The 15,481-nt window shown below is 36.4% G+C and overlaps 2 protein-coding genes across 8 annotated transcripts in view; one reads left to right on the forward strand and one right to left on the reverse strand.

Annotated features, from left to right (window-relative positions):
- Positions 1-1,019: 1,019 nt before the first annotated feature.
- On the reverse strand, positions 1,020-7,759 carry LOC121870989 (U5 small nuclear ribonucleoprotein 40 kDa protein-like). Its single transcript, XM_042372996.1, has 8 exons — positions 7,565-7,759; positions 6,642-6,771; positions 5,696-5,869; positions 4,526-4,665; positions 3,839-3,907; positions 3,397-3,600; positions 2,714-2,879; positions 1,020-1,897 (listed from the first exon to the last, which is right to left on the reverse strand). The coding sequence occupies exons 1-8, from the start codon at positions 7,667-7,669 to the stop codon at positions 1,848-1,850; spliced, it is 1,038 nt and encodes a 345-aa protein (XP_042228930.1). The 5' UTR covers positions 7,670-7,759; the 3' UTR covers positions 1,020-1,847.
- Positions 7,760-9,207: 1,448 nt separating this feature from the next.
- The window catches only part of LOC121870991 (pumilio homolog 2-like), a 284,265-nt gene continuing 277,991 nt past the window's right edge, over positions 9,208-15,481 (forward strand). For 5 of the 7 annotated variants that reach the window (XM_042373000.1, XM_042373003.1, XM_042372998.1 and 2 more), the window contains exons 1-2: positions 9,208-9,350; positions 13,661-13,766. In XM_042373000.1, coding sequence (XP_042228934.1) covers positions 13,665-13,766 — 102 coding nt within the window. In that variant the 5' untranslated portion in view covers positions 9,208-9,350; positions 13,661-13,664. The remainder of the gene's footprint in view (positions 9,351-13,660; positions 13,767-15,481) is intronic. The other 2 variants (XM_042372997.1, XM_042372999.1) reach the window with 1 other exon arrangement.

Consider the following 15,481-nt stretch of genomic DNA (forward strand, 5'->3'; position numbering starts at 1 on the left):
GCCGCTAGTTTGGTTGCTAGGGAAGACGGTAGCAGCTGGTGGCTGCGGCTAGGCAGTTGTAGGCAGTTGTAGGGAAGACGTCCACTACAAGCCTACCGGTAGTTAAAGATGAAATGTCAAATGACTCACTTTAAAATATAAAGAAAATGACCTCGAGTGATAAAAGTGAATTGAATAATATAATATTTTAAGAGACAGACTTACAAACTGAATAAACCGTAAATATTATAGTGTATCTTGTCGGGCTAAGCTCATGATAGTGCATCAATAAGGAGAAGTATCACATGACCCAACCTGACCACGAAACATTAACTCAAGTGAGATGTGAAAAGGATTTAAGTCTGTATATTGACAACAAACTAAATATTCTAAGACCATTGTGAAAAACTACAGGTATACCAACCCATGTAAGATAATGCCACTCAAGACAGGAACCACACACTCTTTCACCTTCCCTTTTGTCATTTCCTGGTGCATTTATAATTACTTTATTATAACCCACCTTTCTTTTAATCTGATATACATATTCTGAGATTATCATATTTATTTTCTACCACAAAACACATTTTTTTATTGAACAACGCTCATTATTTAACTCCTACTCTCTCAGATTCTCCCACCTTTACACCGCCACTTGTCCACAGCATACCTCTCCTTTGCCCTTCAGAACGTCCAGAGCCATTTCACTTATCATATTTTTATTAGTCTCTCCTTATTACCCTGATTACATCCATCTATATTAAAACACCCCAATTTCATTTGCTCTTTCTTTTCTTTGGTAAATGAACATGAAAAGGTGGAGTAAACCAGACACATACACACACTTAGACAAATAATGAAGTACAGTACACAACAAAATCAGAGTAATTTGATGTTTGGCTCAGGAAAGTTTGGGATTTGCTTCCTAGTTTGTAAGGACCCAAGCACTGGACCTTACAGTGTCCTCCACAAAGATCTTAACTAAGTTGTAGATGATTTATCTAAATTATAACTACAGTATAAGTGATATAAAACACAAATTAAGATAGTAGTATTTTATAAAATTTAATAAACTAATGAACAAATTCCTCTATCATACATAATGAATTTTAGCACAAAAAATATGAATGAACTTTCATTTCAATTGCAATATGACATTTAAATTTGTGTAATCAAGAGCTAATGATTGATTGAAAAATATGCACACTTTCATTTACTGACTTCATTAATATCATGGAGACCTCCCAAGTTACTTGATTGATGTAAAGTATTCAGGGACCCATGGCATCTTCTCTCATATTTTATCTAAAGTGACTTGTATACAGCACAATATAATACTGGAGCTTAAACATGTATTCATTGTCATCATGACAAGTGACATTCTTAAATTATAATGTGGTGAAAGTTTTATGGTTAAAAATTTATTCCTTATTTCTCTCAATGTCAATACTTGTTCAACTTTTCAAGTAACTTGCAATATGAAACAAAAAGTGCAAACACAATACATATTCAAACAATTTTAATATTACAGTATACAGGTAGTACTGTACTACAATATATCATACACAGATTTCATTCAAAAATTTCATCGTCCGTCAAAACAAAAAATTTTGTAGATACAGTAACTATACTGTTTACAGTTATGAAAACTCAGACACCAAGCTGAAAGTCCATATAATGTATATACATAATTTTCTTATGGAAAAACTTGAATTCTCTCTATACACTCCTCACAAATTAACATGCTATCTCCAGCCTCCAAACTTTGATAGATGGATATGACATGCATTCCTTCAATTAATTTCTTCTCTTATTATTATTTGGTGAGCGGCAGTCTTGACACTTTCTCAGCTATCATAAGACGGTGCTTATTCAATTTCTCCCAGGAAGATTTGTTTATCATTTGATACAGACATAACTGAAATTAGGAAATCCATTATTAAAATAAAATCTGTATTTTAGCATAGTTGTATATTAATCGTTCAGAATCACAGTACTGTACTGTACTGATCACCATGGGAAGTAAAGTGATGTTATAAATTTTTGGAAAAAGTGAAGGGTGTGTGGTACAGTACTTACTGGTATACTGCTCCTACAATACTGAACAGTATTTTACAATAATGGTAATAATTTTTTTTTTATAGTTTTATGAAAAAAAGAAAAAAGGAATGGACATTAACACACAGTAGGTACTGTACTGTAATACAAAAGGATCTCCAGTGCAATTTATTTTATCTGAAATCCAACTATCTGAACTTTGTCCCCTTTGGTTGGGTTGGGTAAAAATTCTAATTTAGTCCAACAATCCAAAGGCAACTTAAGTTATTGATTTGTTTGTCTGCCACCAGTGGCACTGTACACACTTTGTTTACAAATGTGCCGGGCTTTTTGGTTGATGGGAGGTGTTGGTTCTAATTTCATGCTATGATAAACAAAAATTTATACAGCATATCATATAATACAATAGCACACTTCTTGTGTCAAAAAAAAAAAAGCTCTTTCCACACTCAAACCATCCTCTGGGCGATATAACACAGTTCAACCAGCTGACGCCGAGATGTGTGCGTGTATGTAACCTAAAGACTTCAAAATGTTTACAAAAAGAATCAAGCTGTTTGGCTGCCAATCCTCTATGAAAATCCCCCGAAACCTTGCTACAGTATTTTTGTCTTTGGTAAAGGAACACTTCCTAGTAGGTAAACAGGAAACAGACAAGAAACAAAATTCAACTTACTTATTGGTTCTTTTGGATGAAACTCAACAGTATTTACAGAACCATTATGTCCTGGTAGCTTGTAAAGGATATGTCTTGTAGTAGTGTCCCAAATGTAAGCATGACGGTCAGATGATCCAGCCGATATACGACGCCCATCAGGAGACCAAGAACAACGTAATAATATCTGGAAACATTATGAAAATACAGCAAATATAAAATCCTACAGAATTATTTTGGTGTTAGTAAGAGTCATGAATATTTTATATAAAAAACAAAGTCATATGACTGCAGTAATATTGTAATGTACAGTATATCATCAGAATTTATATGGAACAAGAGATATTACTTGGGGGATGTAAGAACCAGGGTAACTAGGATGCTATGTTAGCTTTTATCGAACAGTATGTTATGAGGGCCTGAAAATGACTAGTATTTTGCTTTGTGTGTGCATTTGTTTTGCGAGGATAATTGTAAACACCAAAAAAAAAAAATGAGTTAGGTAGCTACATGGGATTGCTATAATTGCTGGTTTATACAACTGTAGTATTAGTGAATCCCAAGGAGTGGTGAGTTGACTTTTTCATGGTTCTTTACAATTTTGTTATGCTTTTAATTATGCATAATTCAGACCAGATTCTTGCAACTATCCAGTATCCAGAGGAGAATTTTTTTTTTCTGGTGCATCCCTACACACAACTTACATTTTCAAAGTTGTGCTGGTGTCCTTGGAAAATCTTTACACAGCGTTCTTGTGGAGCAAATGGCCGCACATCCCATATTCTGACAGTGTTGTCCATAGCATTTGAGAGCACATAAGAGCCATCTGGAGAGAGGCTGAGCCCAGTCACTGTATCGTTATGGCCACGCATCCGGTAAAGTAAACCATTCTTTCTCAAGTCCCAGACCTGTGAACAAATGTATTAGTTGCATTTAAACAAAAATTAACTTCAAGTTAAACAGGAGGGTTGTTTACTCCACACTTCTTCAAATTTTAAGAAGATAAATTTTAGCCTTATGACTTTTCATATCCTATGCAGTTGTGTGAATAACTACAGTATTACTCTCCTAATTTATGTGACTGCAGCAACTGTTTACATTACGTTATATAATATGCAGGAAGTTGGAAATGAAAAAATTAATTACCTTCATATCATTGTCAACACCACCGGAGATAACTTGTTCTGATGTGTCGTTAAAGGTCACAGCTGTTACCTGAAGACAAATTTTTTTTGCTAAATTACAATCTTAGATATGTCAGTCCAAGTAAATGTTCTCTTCTAACCTAGAAAATAAATGTATTTAATTTGGTTGTTTTATGGTGGACCTAAGCATATCAGGGCATATCTGTCTTCACTTAAATACAAATAGCAAATTTATTTTTCTTGGTGGAAGAAACGGGCAAAGCTCGTGAATGCTCTCTCACAAATTGTCTTTGACATTAATAATCACATTTTCAGACCAATATGAGTATGAGAATCTTCATCAGGAATTTTATGTCCACAATATTTGGTACAGTAATACATGAACAGAAAGTTCCCTTGGGGCCGGTATTTCACCAGCTTTCCTTCACACTGGAAAATTATTTATAAATACTGTGTAAAATATTTATAACCCCGACCATATTTCATACACAAAGCACAACTTACATGAAGGTTCATCATGAAGAAAAGTAAACCATAAACTGGTTTAAACTAAGACACTGAAGAAGGAGAAATTGAAATATTTACTGAAAATAAACCAGTAATAGTATCACATACAGCATAAGCTTAGAAAATCCGCTAAATTTTTCAGGCAAAAAAAATAAAAGGTGACATGTCTAAAAAATATTACCTGGAATGTGTTTTGTAGTGTGGTAGCCGGTCTTTTTTTGCGGACGTCCCAGATTAAAATGGTACAGTCATCTCCACCACTCACCACAAGACTTGGTCCACGACGTGCACTATGGACGCAATTTACAAAACTACTGTGCCCTAAAACCGAAGAAAATTATGAGAATAAGAAGTGGGATGAGGAAGATTCTACCCTGTGTAGATACAGTACAGTACTTTGTATTGATCCTACTATGTCTGAAATTAAGTTTATAATTATTCTTAACAATGCAATTCCTAGAACTACATAATCAATCCTTGGTAAATCCTTATCAAGGTCTTTCAGATTAGACTAATGGATAAGTCATTCCCATCCAAAACGCCATCAATTAATTAATCACCATACCGTCCTTACATCTAAGGGTTGGTGACCACAGTCCTTCCACTCTAAATGTTCATAGGCTGTTTTTACCAATCCTCTAAGGTTTTGTATCTCTCTGGAGACCCAGTTTTTAATTTAATTCGTGCATCCCAGTCTCTGCCTTCCCCTGGCCTGGCCCTCCTTCTCTCAACTTTGCCGATTAATATTTCTGTTATCCCCTCATCCCTAATTATATGACAAAACGTAGCTCATCTTTCTTTTTCTGTACATTTCACGTATTTCTCATGAAGTTTTGGCTAATCTTAGTATTTCTTCATTTGTTTTTCTGTCACTGGAGCTTATTTTTGGTATTCCCCTGTAACACCACATTTCAAAGGCCTCCAACCTCTTTCTGTTTTCTGCTGAAAATGTCAATGCTTTTGATCCATACATCATTCTGTGCCATTTAAAGCCTTTAAACAGTCTTTTTCTCAAATTGAAGTTAATGTCACTTTTCATGGAAGAAGTTAAATCTTTTAGGTCAAGTGCCTGAATCATATTGCCAGTTTAAGAGAGTTAATGACCTTAGCAGTCCTCCCCTTAGAAGATTGCAACTGTGATCCAAGAGTTGGTGAAAAAGTTCACTCCTGAACAAAGAGTGATTGAAAATTGAAACAAACCTAAGAGCTCTTGTTAACCATTATATCCATTATATCTCACCCCTCATTTAAATTAGCCAGTTAACCAATTCCTTATTGTTAATTAATAAACTGATGGATTACATGTTTTATGTTACCAATCATAAGTATGACTCCTATGTAAAAAATGTACCTTTAAGCTTTTTAACACGTGTGCCACTGGTGGTGTCCCAACACATGACTGTCTTATCTGCAGATGCTGTGTACAACACTGTCCCATCCGTAGAAAAATGCATGTCTGTGATGGCATTTGTATGACCCGTCAGCATTCCAAAGTTGTCACAATCTCCATAAATATTCCAGAAGACTGAAAACACAAACCAAATAGCAGGTTAGCATATTTATACTTTGTAATATAAGTTTCTGTTTTGTTTATACATAAATAAAAGAAAGTAGTCAATAAAACTTTAACATAAATAAAAAATGCATGGAAGAGAGTTGAAGTAAAGGTTATTATTGTGTTAATGGGTGAATCACTAGAACAAGATACTGCACAGGATGTTAATTTGGTAATGTAATACTGTATGATGATGTTGAAAGTGCAAGCAAACTAGAGTAAAGTTAAGATATTTGAGAAGGAAGATAAGACTGTTGGATAATGGTAATTTCTAATGAAAGCTGAAATGCTAACAACAGTCTTGAACAGTAAGTTACAGGGTGAAAAACTCAATGGCTGAGATGGGAATGAGTTCAGCGGAGTGTACAGTACAGTAGCTAAAACATCTATCTGTGCAGGTGGGGGTCGATATGCTCCAAAATTTTACGTGTGACTAGTGACAGCCCTCATATACCAATATTTATCGTCCATGGTCTCATTTTGTTTCCCACAAAGTATGCACAGATAGTTGTTTTAGCTACTGTACATAAATATACCATGATAAGTGATATATGGAATGAATACAGAACCTTCCTTGATTGCATGCTGAATACAAACACTGTAGATTCAATAATTGAAGCCAATTGAAAAATAGGTTTCAGTAAATATGGTTATATACTTTTCAGGAACATAACCCTTCCATAAACTGAAGGCGATGAAGTTTACTTCTTCGGTGGAATTCATCCCTATGAGCTGTACTTACGGATCTGCCTGTCCATGCCAGCAGTAGCAACAACCTCTCCTTCAGGGTGGAACTTGCCACATAAGATGTCTCCCTGGTGGCCTGAGAGCTGCATGATGGGAGACATGAGACTACTTGTTCTTGGGGGACCCTGCAACATATACAAGCAAGTTCAAATTACAATTGCAAAACTTTGAATAATTTTTTTAATACCAATTAGCAATATTCAATGGTTTGTTCCTATAGCTCAGTGATGGTTTGTTTTCATAGCCATACCACAATTATGGCCAAGTTGAAACCCTTTTCCATTTAAATTTTTTTTTTCTCTCTTCCAACATCAGTCAATATTGCGTATGCACGATGCGCCGATAACATCTCCTAACAGACGAAGACTGAAAACTACATAAAATCAATTAAATTCAATTGTGTCGCTATTATCCATTTCCGGTAGGTATATATGGGGTTCAAAATTCTCAGAATAGCGAGACCTAAATGTTTCAGTAGTTTATAACTTAAGGGCGCGCTATGTCCTATAGTAAAATAATACCTACTTCTGAACTACATAATTAATAAACTATCTCCACTAACTCGTTCACTACAGGGACGCCACTTTTGTTTAACGTTAGGTGATTTTATTCAGCACAAAAAGTTAACATTACTGTTCTTTCTCCAACAGAACACAGAAAAACACATTATATTTGTTTCAGCAGCGAGTAGTTCATGGCCTTTTCATACATGTATTTAGTGAAATGACAAAACCATCATGGAAATATATATGGTGAACCATCAGTGAACTATGTTTGATTTTAACAAGTCCATATATATTACCGACTTAAACCATAATACCAAACAGGTGTTTTCAAGGGAGATGGACCTCTATAGACCAATCAGTCATAATTCAGTATCTAATTCAATTATCAACTACCCATGTTAACTAGTCTTACACTTTGAACGAGGCCTTTTTCTCCAGAATGTAAAACCATTTCATGTCTTGGCTTTTTGGCCTGAATGACCACGGCCATATAATCAGCTTTTCGCTTCCCATCCATGTCAGCAAAATACTGTAGTCTATTATTAAAGGAAACTTCTCCTGGACAGAGACTACCACAGGACACCACAGTCCACTACCACAGCTTGTTTGTTCTTAACTACCACAGACTGTGAGTTGGACGAATTGGAAAATAAATTGTATATTTGTAAATTTATCCATAACTTAAAATATTTTATTAGGTTTGGTGTGGAAAAATATTTAAATAACAATAAGAACGATGTTGTTATATTCATTTAAAGGAAATATAATAAAGAAATAAAGGAAGAATATGTGACATCTGTGCTGGATAATAACGAGCACAAAACGTAAACACACAGACACTACCAACTCAAACATATTATTGGTATATATTATAGGACCGGATAATAGTACTTGTGGAATAATATCCTTGTAGATATATATGCCTGCAAATTAAAAAATATATAACTTTTATTAAATCATTCGAAAACAAAAAATATATTGACAACAAAGAACAGGCTTGGGAATCTATGACTCCTGTGTAAACTTCCACTGGTTCATTTATAAAATAATTATTATTAAATTAGAATCTTTATGAAAATCATCTCGCTTTATATTTTACGGGATATTTAAATTGTAACCCCAAGTTTGTCCCCATTTGGAAGAAATCTTGATAACTAAATGATAATTCTCTTATCTTCTTACGTTGTTTTAGACCGCATGTCTCCTGACGAGTCTGTCTCCCTTTGGACTTAATTAATTGACGAATAATATAAAAAAACACTGAAGTAAAATCACCTTGATCATCAGTCAGGTTCAGCTTACTCTAACTACCTATAACATAATTATAGTGTAGTAAATCTAGACTAGACACAAAATTTGGATAGATACAGCTACTCTAGTCCCCTTAAGGATAGCATAGCGAGATAATAGCACTACTGTTTGGTTGATATGCACTAAAGTTAGCACAATTGTTTGGTTGAATAGATGCAGTGGAAATTTGCATACTCTGACTTGAAGATGCATTGCATTATCTAGTGTTTGGTGAGTCAGGCTGGAGGAAAAATAATTCAACTGTGCGTCAGGTGATTACATTTGATGAGTTTTTTTTACTCTATTTGATCAAGATATAAAAAAAATCATATAATATGCTAGTGTATTTTATAGATTTTCTTTATAAAGTAATAAAATCACGAGTATCATTCATATACTTAAATTTATAACGGGACAACATTAAGATACACATTATATCATTTGTTTTATGTAACGATATCCAACGACATTTAATTATTTTTAAATTGTTTATGGTATAGTATGTTAACGTATATAAGTGTAGATAATAAGGTAGTTATTAATGAAGACTGAGGTTAAACGCATCATGGTCGTCATTTGAGTCATTCCTGGCAATGATGTTTCACTCAACCTTTGTTGTTTTTATTGTTTTTCTTTATAATATAACCCTCATATTTACTATTATAAGTTATTAAATAGCACACCCACTCCATAGGCGACAATCTTATTAATTCATTTTATCGTATAAGTTATGGAACAACACTAAAAATACGTATAAATTTATCTTTTCCTCATTGTTTAGGCCACAGCGCCATGTTCCGGGAATGACAAGCAGGCAGACGTATTCACCAACAGTCAGCTAAAATAGGACGGAATAGGTTTAGGACTAACTAATTGACAACGGTGCCCTAAGGATACGAGAAATAAAGGTATGGGGAAGTTAATGTGTGTTGTCACTTAAGTTTTCTCTTTGGAATATGGGATAACATGGGGTGTCAACTTTTTCTTATGGGCTGTAGGTAAACTAACCGTGTAAGGCCAATCTATATTCAGATGATGAGATGTCTTATTTACCTTAAAGCATGTTTTATATTAATTCACTGAAGAGGACACTAAAAGTTAGGTGTAGTTATATACTTATACACTTTATCCTGTTAATTTTAGTGGGAGAAAGGTTGATAGACTTGAATTGTTATTGGGTGAACAAGTTAAAGTGCCCAGACCTAAGGGATGTGGTTAAGAGTAGTGTCTGGTGGGTAAGACTGTAGTACAAGGCTGCTTGCTCATTCATTTACTTAAAGTAACAAAATATGTTCCATAATATTTTCTCACTTAGTACAGGACATTTTAAGATGTGACTTTCTACTCCCATTGTTATGAATGTACTTGTATTATGAAGTGGCAAGTGGGTCACTGTCTCTTTATGGTCTGTACACTCTGGTGAGTGAAAACAAACCATCATTGAACTTAGTTACCTTGATTGCTTAATGGCCATTGAAACTAGAGGTGGCCATGTCTGTGTTGGATCCCTCCATTGTTCTTGATAGTCATGTCAAGGGCTATTCTGAAGCCTAGTAATTGATTCCACAGCTTGAGCTGATAGACTGTTCAACAGATCCATCACCGTCTATGTGAAGAAGTAATTCCTTATATTTGTCTTGCGTGACAGCGTGGTGAGCCTGAAGTTATGTCCGCTCATGTTGGTAGTACGTGACATAAAAAAATGGCCTGGGTTCACATTTTCCATCCCTTTCAAGATTTTGAATGCTCTGTGAGATTTGCCGTATTTTGTCTTGTCTGACGTGTTGTTAATCCTAAGGCCCTCGGTCTACTTGGATAATTGAGATGAAATGGTTCTAACATCACCTAACTAGTTCTGTGTTGCATCTTTTCTAGGGGTGGTATGTCTTTTTGGAGGTACTGTACTATTTCCATGCCTGTATAGTACAGTATAGTAATCCAGAAGGGGACTTAAAAGAGACTTATAAAGATGAAGGAGCATTTTCTTATTATTGTTTGTGAAGTTATGGCTTATAACTCTAAAATCTCAGTTGCTGGTTTTCTCTGCTGCTCCCACATGTTGCGCTGCCTTCAGTGACTGATCTATCACAACGCATAGATATTTGGCATTATCAACAGTGTCCAGGAAAGTGTTATGTATATAATAGTTGTAATAAGAGTTTTATTTTACGTGCAGAGTCTTACATTATTTAATGGTCAGAAGCTTTTGCCAGTCTTGCAACTATTTGAACAGCTCAAGTAGATCCTTTTGCATAGTTGTGACATCATCTTGACTTTATACTTCACAAGTTTCTTTGTGTTGTCCACCATCATAACAATGTTGTTTGATTGTGTGTGATGTTAACAGGAATGGCTTACCGTACTATATATGTTACACTGCTGAGTGGTCCATGTGACAGTGTCTTTTGTGTTTGCATGATTAATAAGGTTTGTTTTCTCTGGGATTTTCATGAAAAATTTGGTTTTAATGCATAGAATGAAAGTCTAGTGGGGAGCAAAAGAAAAAACATTTAAATTTACTAAAGTGGCACATTTGGGCATGCTCCCAGAAGCACTGTTAAAAATATTTTATTTTTATCATCATTCAATGATTTGTTCGAGCTAAAGTAGTAGAGGTACAGTAGTTCAATGATGACTTTTGCCAATTTGCTATAGAGTCAAAGGCATGGAGGTCAGGGCCTGCTACTGCACCTTAAATAAATCCAAAGGAAATTTCCTTACTCACAGTACCATTAAAATAAGTATATTTATAAAAGTCTCGGCTGAAAATTGATTACAGCTCGCCCACAGCAGCAAGTGGTTGTGTTGCTGGAGCCACTGTGCAGCTTTGAACAGAGCCATAGATGGAGAGAGTTCGGCCAACTGGGCGCCATGTTGTTACTCAGTGGGTGGGAAGTCTTCTCGGGCTGTCTCCCACATAGTTTATTAGTATTTTTATCCAATTTTAAACATGTATAACAATTTTACTGAATAAACATCATCCTCATCACCACCACCACCATCCTCTACAGTACGAGCGCAAATGTCTTCATCAACTGAGTATAACAACATGGCTCAAATCACCGAGTTGACTGAACTCTTTCTATCTACAGCTCTGGCTCTGAAATTATTAGCAATCCATCAATAAATTATATCTGAATTTAGGAAGAATGAACCACTACACACCGTAAAAAAATAAACAAATAATAAGAATACTGTACTGTAAAAGATATGTACGTACATACAATGCAGGTACAGTGTTAACTTTCAGTGAGTCATTCCACCTAAAAGTAGCAACTTATACCATTTTCCCATGGAAGCTCATACCGGTTTTTATATGATATATATATCTGCCAATATATTTTAACATCTAGAGCAGTTTCAGGTAACTTCCTTTTAAGAGGTTTTCTGGATTCTCTGGCCAGTACTAAACTTATGATTTATTAGTTCTCCCTTCCTACAATTGTCACTCGGAAAGGGAGCAAAGGTTTTCTCTGTTGAACTAGAGAAAGGTGGCCTTGTGAATGTGTCATGATATGTGGACAAATGTGCACCTCGCCCTTCTTTTGGAGCTTGACCGTGCTGGTTTCCCGGACAATCACCCCCATTCATTCCCATTAGCTAATCCTCTACACTAGCTTATAGGAGGAGTGAGGGATCAGACCCACCAGCAGTTTAGTCTGTCCATTTTGAATACATAAAATGGGCACTACTCACATTCTTTCATATCTGCCAGAGGATGTCACATTTATGAGTATTTATCCATCAGTTGTCAATCAGGTGGATGGCAGGCGGTGCTGGGCAGTCCCTTGACTACCCACTCTCTTCACCCACTATTGTCAACATAACATTTTGAATTTCTTTAGACAGGTATGTGATATGACATAAGACAGATATCATTTACATTGTAAAAAATGCCAGACAAGTACAAGAGAGCATTAATATAGTGTAGTAAGTTACAGTACTGTACTACTATAAATTGGCTGATCTCTTGTGTTATGGTGATGTACAGTATGGTACTGTACTGGTATTCAAACACAAACCCACATAAGAGAATGTTAGTCATGCTTATTTTATAACTCCAAAATGAACATACTATAGTCTATAGTGCTGGGCTCAGCCATAAGATGAAATTTGAGGATCATTCCCTCATATATGGCCAGTCACTCGGCGAGGTGGATCACAGCTCAAGGTTGAAGAACCTGCAAGTCCAGTAAACTGTGAGGGCTAACTTTTTCGGAGTGAGAGTTGTGAACTCGTGGAACATCCTCCAAGAGAGTGTTGTGGAGCAGGTTCAGTTACATTCAGGAGGCAGTGCATGTCCAGTACTTGCCAACAGCGCATAACAGAGATGTGACCAGATCAGTGGTGAAGAGGATAAAAGTAAAAAGTAAAAGTATTGTCTCCTTGGACTAGGCCATCTAGTTTCTAATGTTGTATAAAGTATGAATGGAGGATTTACTTCTCTTATATCATTTTACAAGTGTTTTGTACTGTATGTGACAACCTAATAATGATGTGCCTGTTTGGCAGTAAGAAAGAGCCTCTCACCTGGTGCTGCGGGTTTCCAGTCCGCACAACTTTGGTCTTTTGTTTTCTGTGGTTGTCTTCTGGCAACTCAGGAACAAACCCAATGTTCTTAAAATGTTTATTTGTAAATTTATTTCATATTACAGGAAAAAGCTACTTGGACATCACTGATTGTTCAGGAAGTTGGTAGTACAGTAGTGTGATACAGTGAGCTTGTTATTTGAGGAAACTCACAATAATTCATACTTTAGAATTGATCTGACCTTTTCATTTATCTTGCTAGGAATTACTGTAGGCACAGATTTATGTTCATTGTTTCACCCTTGACATTCTTTATTTTTGTTCTCTAAATTTGTTTATCATAACTTGGGGATGTTTTCTTTTCAGAAGATTATTTGGGTACATTACAGTTTCTTCAGTATACTGTATTGATTGTTTTATTCAGTTTATTGGATGAGGTTAATGAGAAGCATAATATAATATTAAGAGAATGTTCAGTAAGTGTTCTTACAGTTAGCCCACTAATGAAATTTCCTGTAGGATGTCAACACACCAGGGAAGTGGGCCCATAGTTGGGACACTGCCCGGGGCCCAAGCCAATCTTAGCCCATCCCTGATTGCACATGCATATCTTTTCATATTCTGAGTTACTTGTGCTTAAGTTTGCAGGTATTTATTAACTAATAAACTTTGTATTTTTATATTGAAGGTGGATGAAGTGGAGCCAGGCTGCATTCGAGGGTGATCCCTCAGCGGCCATGATGGCAGGTAGACATATACCTCACCCCACACCTCCCCAGCCCATCAGACCTCAGGTAAGAATGGCTTATTTGAGTAGTGTGCATGTGAAAATAGATGATGAAAGGTATCAAGACAAAATTAGGTACAATGAAAGATGAAAGTTGTGTCATGAAATTTGGTGAAAACATATGCCGAAGGGCTAAACTTTTGGTGTGATCTGCCTTGTGTAGGGGCTCTCATAATGCTTCATGAGTTACAATATATTTAATCTTCGGAGAAAACCGCGACACGACTTTTGTCTTTGATTGTACATAGGAATATACACAGTACAGTACAGCTACTCCTTGACTTACAACATACTCGACCTACGACCACCCGCACGTACGACTGCCACGGTTGGTACCAAAAATGTTTCAAATGACGCGCATATTTTCTAGACCGAAACGTTTCCGTCCCGTACGAGAGCTTCGCGTGGGCTGGGTCGCCTCTTGGCTACAGCATCCACGCCATAAAGCGCTTAGTTGGTGTTTGGCCGTCGTTGTTGTTGATAGTGATTGCGCTGTGTACTGACAATATTTTCATTTCTAATTCACTTTCGAATGACTGGCAAGCGTAGAAGTGAGAGTGCTGGTGGTGCTCAGAAGAAAAAGGAGACAGTCAATTACTTTTGAGACAAAAATGAAGATAATAATGCAATATGAAAATGGAAAAACTGTAGCTACCATTTCACGCAACCTAGGCTTCTCGCACTCGACCATAGAGACACTTTTGAAGGACAAGGAACGCATTCGTGAGGTAGTGAAAGGATCAGCACCTATAAAGGGAACAATAATAACGAAAAAAAGACAAGGTCCTGTTCATGAGATGGAAAAATTACTTGTGATATGGATGGAAGATCAGATACAAAAGCGTGTACCCTTAAGCCTTCTAACTCTACAGGCTAAGGCAAGAAGCCTTTTTGAAAGCCTGAAGGAGCAGGCAGGAGATGAGTGCGACCAAAACTTCATAGCAAGTCATGGGTGGTTCCATAGGTTTAAGAACCGCTACAGTTTGCATAGTGTAAAGGTGAGTGGAGAGGCAGCAAGTGCTGATGTGGGTGCTGCTGAAGCTTTTAAGGAGGAGCTAGATCGTGTCATCGTGGAGGGAAATTTGCCTGAGCAAATACTTAATATGGATGAAACTGGCTTAGTATGGAAGTGCATGCCAGGCGGACGTACATCCACAAAGAAGCGAAAACAATGCCGGGATTCAAGGAATTCAAGAACCAAATTACACTGCTGTTGGGGGGGAATGAAGCCGGTTTCAAGATAAAGCTCTTCATGATATATCATTCAGAGAACCCAAGAGCTTTTAAACATGTCAGCAAGCACACACTGCCAGTGTTTTATCCCAGTAATAAGAAAGCATGGATGACCCTAGTACTGTTTGAGGATTGGTTCCTGACTTGTTTCATTCCATGAGCCAAGGAGTATTGTCTGCAACAAAGGATTGCATTCAAGATCTTGTTAATTTTGGATAATGCTCCGGGACACCCACCACACCTGGACGACCTGCACCCTGATGTTAAGGTAGTCTACATTCCACCTAACACTACCTCTATCATCCAACCCAGGGATCAAGGTGCTATTGCTGCTTTTAAAGCGAATTATTTACGTACGACCTTCGCTCAGGCTGTTGCTGATACTGAAGATGAGAAAACGCTCAGAGTTTTGGAAGGACTACAACATTTTGAAATGTTAAAGAACATAGCTGCAGCATGGGATGAGATTACAGGTCAGCGCATGAATGG

This window comes from Homarus americanus, unplaced genomic scaffold, assembly GCF_018991925.1.
Source record: "Homarus americanus isolate GMGI-L3 unplaced genomic scaffold, GMGI_Hamer_2.0 scaffold52512, whole genome shotgun sequence".
Taxonomy (NCBI): Eukaryota; Metazoa; Arthropoda; class Malacostraca; order Decapoda; family Nephropidae; genus Homarus; species Homarus americanus.